Source organism: Canis lupus, chromosome 29 (assembly GCF_011100685.1).
Source record: "Canis lupus familiaris isolate Mischka breed German Shepherd chromosome 29, alternate assembly UU_Cfam_GSD_1.0, whole genome shotgun sequence".
NCBI lineage: Eukaryota > Metazoa > Chordata > Mammalia > Carnivora > Canidae > Canis > Canis lupus.
The window spans coordinates 1,371,590-1,376,417 of NC_049250.1; the positions used below are offsets into that span (position 1 = coordinate 1,371,590).

Below are 4,828 nucleotides of genomic sequence, written 5' to 3' on the forward strand. Positions count from 1 at the left end.
TTTACCCATTATTTTTCTTATCAGTGGCTCCTGCAGCCATTTTCCTTTTCTGTAGTTAGGCAGAAACTTTGTGAGGTCCAACAGATCTTGGGATGATGTCACATGTGGTTACTTAATGGATGATAATTTGTAGGATTTGCAGGGCAAGATCTTCACGTGAATATTCAAGTCCAATTCTTTTTGTTGTTGCTGTTCAATTACCAGCAAGGGGACTTTGTATTCGCAGATATATTTAAGCTTATCTTCACTATTCATGCCCAGTAAACATACAGAAAATATGCTTGCCTCGTTCAGTAGTTTAGTTGGCTTTTTATTGGGTTTTCTAATCTGCACCAAGCAATTGATTTGATTTTTGAGTCCAAAAGCAAAGACGGAAACAGATTCATGGGATCCTGTTTCACACAAAAACAGCTAAAATAAAAATTAGCAAAGAAAATATACCCATAATACCTAGCTCCTTTAGGGCAGGACCTTTTTTTTTCAACAAGTAATATTTAATAGGCAGTCAACTTTGCTGAGACAGGGTATTTATTCAATTTTAATCACAGGAATTTTGCAGTTTATGAACACATGTGATCTCAAAGTTAGTTGATGAGTTGGTTGTTTCAAAGTCAGATTTTATTTCTCAGAGAAACGATGCTATTGATTGTGGTTGTATTCTCAGATTAGCCCATACAATCCTGTTTAACTCACAGTATAGCAAGGCTATATACCCAGCTAGAGTCCAGTGATTCAGATTCCTCTGAGCCCATGGATCTCTGAGATCCAAAGCCAACAGTGGTCAGGAGAGTGAGAAAGGAGACAGGGAACCAGATAGAAGTTCTGAAAGCCAGACAACTCTCCAACCATTAATAGAACTAGATCTTAGAAGCAGCCAAATAGGAAAGTGGGAAGCAGTAGAGCCCTACAATGGGGCTCTGTTGGTGGAAGTGACATTGGGGGTGAGAGGGCCAGGTGTAGAAGGCATCTACTATTGTAAACAGGAAGGAACAGTGATGCAGGAGTGGCCCTGGACAGAAAGCAATGTGAAGGCTGTGGTTATAGGATGGGCGAGGGGGAATGGGGCTAGAAGAAGGGACGCAGTTAGTACTCCAGTGATGTTTGACTGTTCACATCATCTCTAAGTCAAATATCCCGCAAAAGAGCCCTTTCTTATCAATGTTGACATTTTCTACCAAACCATGGTGGCCAGGGTCAGCAATCTCTATGTTGTATTAGGATTCTGAGATGCTCTAATTATAAGGATGTTTTATTCCTACCCTCACTAGGCATATGTGAAGTATGTTTGGACGTAGAAGTGTAAACTCCTTGAGCTTCAGTTTCTGTAGATAATACTTGTTCTTTGCTGCATACTTCAACAGGAATCCTATGAAGATCAAAAACAAAATTTTAAAGATATTTAAAATAATATCTATATTTAATGCTATGGCCAGCTTGTTTATGGCGATACCATACATGGAATTTAGGTGATAAATGTGGGAAAAGACCCAGTTCCCTGACCTAATGTTTAAATCTGGTAATTCGTTTTCATGATGCTCCGGTGTACCAAAAGCGGGACCAAGAGGATTCAGGTGGTCTCCGCATCCTAACAGGGAATCCTGCTTCAGCTGTGGATGGTGGGGTGTCTGGTGTGCATAGATGTCGGCGCGGCTGATGCAGAGGCAGAGGCAAGAGTGGATCCCTGGAGTACACTTCGGGGTGCAAAGCGCTCCTGGGACGGTCGGGTCGGCACCTGCCTGCTCGCGAGGAAGGACCGAGACGCACGCGCGAGCCTTAGCCACGGATTGCCCGAGCCGAACCCGCCCTGGGCGCCCCTCCCCGCCCCCGCCCCGCCCCTGCCCGGTCCGGCCCGGCTCCCCCAGCGCCCCCCCCCCCGCCCCTGCCCGGCCCGGCCCGGCTCCCCCCGCCCCCCCCCCCGCCCCCGCCCCTGCCCGGCCCGGCTCCCCCAGCGCCCCCGCCCCGCCCCCGCCCGGCTTCGGCTCCCCAGCCCCCCCGCCCCCGCCCCTGCCCGGCCCGGCCCGGCTCCCCCAGCGCGCCCCGCCCCGCCCCCGGCCCGGCCTTCGGCTCCCCCAGCCCCCCCCCCGCCCCGCCCCTGCCCGGCCCGGCCCGGCTCCCCCAGCGCCCCCACCGCCACCCCCGCCGGCCCGGCTCCCCCCAGCGCCCCCCCCCGCACCCCCGCCCGGCCCGGCTCCCCCAGCGCCACCCCCCGCCACCCACCCCCGGCCCCGGCCCTCCCCAGCGCCCCCGCCCCGCCCCCCGCCCGGCTCGGCTACCCCAGTCCCCCCCGCCCCGCCCCTGCCCGGCCCGGCCCGGCTCCCCCAGTGCCCCCCCCCCCCCCGGCCCGGCCCGGCTCCCCCAGCCCCCCCCGCCCCGCCCCCGCCCGGCCCGGCCCGGCTCCCCCCGCCCTGCGACGCGCGCCTCTGCCCGCGGTTCACTTGAAGGTCTCGGCACCGTCTGGGCTTGTCCGCGGAGGAACGTCGGGCCGGGCAGGGACTTGTCATCAGGCGGCCCGGGGCGGCGGCCTCTCTGAGCAGCTTTGTTTCCTGGGCTCGCCCGGTGGGCATCCTGCCTCCGCACCCGCCTCCCGAGCCTCAGCCCGGGCAGGACAGCAGGACAGGGCGCCCCTTCGGCCCGTGGCCGTGAATGGGCAGCGCCCCCGCTCCCTGGCGCGGCCGGCGGGGCTGGAGTCCGAGGGCTCCGGGGCCAGGGCTGAGCTCCGTCGTCCCGTTGGCGCAGCAAATCCCTCGTGGGCCTTGCTTGAGTGACTTCCTTGCGCGAAGTGGGACACGCTTCCTCGAGGCAGCGCCCAGAGGCCCCGCTGTGGCACAGGCGTGGGGACACGGGAGGCGGCGGAGCCCCCAAGCCCGCCTCCGCACCTGCCTCCACTCCCACAGGGAGCCTCCTGCAGGAAGGGACACTAGGTGTGGTGGGCGCTGGTGTCCACATGCCCTTCCCCCCCATCCCCCATCCCCACCTTAGATTTGAAAATGGTTACAGAGAAAAGAGGGAAATGAGTTTGTTAGGAAACTAAAACAAAATTCTTGCTAAATGTAAACGATCAAGCACATTCTAACGGGGCTGCTAGAAATGTTCTATAATAACAACTACTCCTAGTCACACTCTAATATATTAGATGCCTGTTTGACACCCAGAGAACAGTGATTGGACAAATGTAGAAATGACACCCTGCACTTCATTGCACGTAGCCTTCTGTACAGCGGGTGCTTCGGGTTCTTCTAGGTAAATAGTGGGAAAGATGCCATGCCTGAAAATTTCCACACAGGTCTTGAGACTCTGGGACACTGAGAGAGAGCTCCAGGAGATGTGCTTGCAGCTATTGTGAGCCTGATACTTTTGTCAAACTTCCCACAACAGATAAGGACTCAGTGGGATCATGAACTACAGGCTTGTTGGAGAAGGAAATCCTAAGGTTCAGACCATAACGATCAGGCAAGAATCTGTGTTAGGAACCCGACCATGGTCACACCCCATGAATGTTTAGTTCCTCATGGGGGCATATGAGACGGCAGTGTCTGCAAATGTCAGCTGACCTTATGCCATATCTTCTTAGTCTGTTTAGGGCGTACAGTGCGAGCTGCTGGACGGAAGATGAGTGCCACATGTGGTTAGAAATGTGCTTACTTTTTATTGCTTTCTTTCTTTGTGATTGTTGCTTTCTGGATACAAACCTTTCTCACTCAAGGGAGCTAGAGAAGGAATTACTAAATTCAGAAAGAGACATACAGGATTGACTTCGGTTTGAATTTGCACCATTGGTGGACTGAGATTGTCTTCTGTTTTCTTGCATCATATACTCCCGGTCTAATATGAGATTCCTCGTGGAGATGAAGAAGCAACCTCTCTCTTCCTTGATATGCATTTGATAAAGGCAATATATGTGGGCATATAAGAAGAATACGCCCACTTCCCTTGTGCTCCACATGCTTTTTGGAAGATTTTTCTTATTATATGAACTATTACACATTCATTGTGTATAATAAATGTGTTCAAATAATGGTAATATATACTATTAATTCTGCTACCAGCCTCCCACTGTTGTGTCATATTTCTGGGATTCTATGTCCCATCTTTTCCTTAGTGACTAAGATCTTTGAGGTATGTATGGCTTCAGTACCACCTCTATGCAGATCATTTCTAAATTTTCATTTTCGGTTTCACAGATACTATTATAATGCCTTGTCTTCTTAGCAGCAATTTTGACATCTCCCATGGCATGGCCATATTCAATTTTAATTTCTAAATGTTTAAAACTGGGTTCCAAGTCTTCTGGTCCAGACAAGAGAACATTGACTCATCTCTGTTCATGTCTGCAAGTTCAACTATAAACCCTAGAAATGGCACAAATGTAGTCACAAGAGGACTCTACAGTAGAAAGAGGGGAGCAGACTGATCTGGGACTCAGGGATCCAAGAGTAGCCCAATGGAGGTGGCTTAGGACCCCACCCAACAGAAGGAGGCCCAGGTGTGCTCCTTCCTTCCGAATATCAGCCCATGGCCAATATCTTTGCAAAACCCTACTGACGCTGCAAGGCCAGGGGAAGGCTCTCCTTTCCAATAGGTCTGAGACTTCTTTGCCCTAGTGGAAAGCACCAGCAGACAGGATGCCAACAAATGCTTTTTGTCTCCATGTGATGGAGACAACCCCCCACGACTCCCCTCTCCCCTGCTAGTGGCAGTATGGGACCCACTACTAAGAGGTGCCCAGACCCAGAAGCACTCTTCAAGCCCGAGGGTTGGAATTCCTTCTACCACCTGCACACACCAGGAAGCTGGGCAGCCAGCAAGCAGTTGATTTAACTGCAACAAG

General features: G+C 52.6%; 1 protein-coding gene across 2 annotated transcripts; it reads right to left on the reverse strand.

Annotated features, from left to right (window-relative positions):
• Positions 1-278: 278 nt before the first annotated feature.
• On the reverse strand, positions 279-3,888 carry LOC119866663 (translation initiation factor IF-2-like). Of its 2 annotated transcripts, none has more exons than XR_005380833.1 (3): positions 2,436-3,888; positions 1,501-1,736; positions 279-1,366 (listed from the first exon to the last, which is right to left on the reverse strand). XR_005380833.1 is itself a non-coding variant. In XM_038579236.1 (3 exons), the coding sequence occupies exons 1-3, from the start codon at positions 2,959-2,961 to the stop codon at positions 1,237-1,239; spliced, it is 876 nt and encodes a 291-aa protein (XP_038435164.1). In that variant the 5' UTR covers positions 2,962-3,888; the 3' UTR covers positions 279-1,236. The 2 variants fall into 2 exon arrangements, 1 of the variants encoding a protein (XP_038435164.1); XM_038579236.1 differs by having other exon boundaries at positions 2,452-3,888.
• Positions 3,889-4,828: the final 940 nt, after the last annotated feature.

What these genes read in the sequence shown, in the direction of transcription:
- LOC119866663 (XM_038579236.1), bottom strand. Translation starts at nt 2,961, where the DNA reads ATGGGGGGGAAGGGCATGTGGACACCAGCGCCCACCACACCTAGTGTC. An exon ending in TCCGCGGACAAGCCCAGACG is followed by an intron (nt 1,737 to 2,451) that starts GTGCCGAGACCT and finishes CCTCGCGAGCAG; the next exon opens with GCAGGTGCCGACCCGACCGT. An exon ending in TTACCAGATTTAAACATTAG is followed by an intron (nt 1,367 to 1,500) that starts GTCAGGGAACTG and finishes TGATCTTCATAG; the next exon opens with GATTCCTGTTGAAGTATGCA.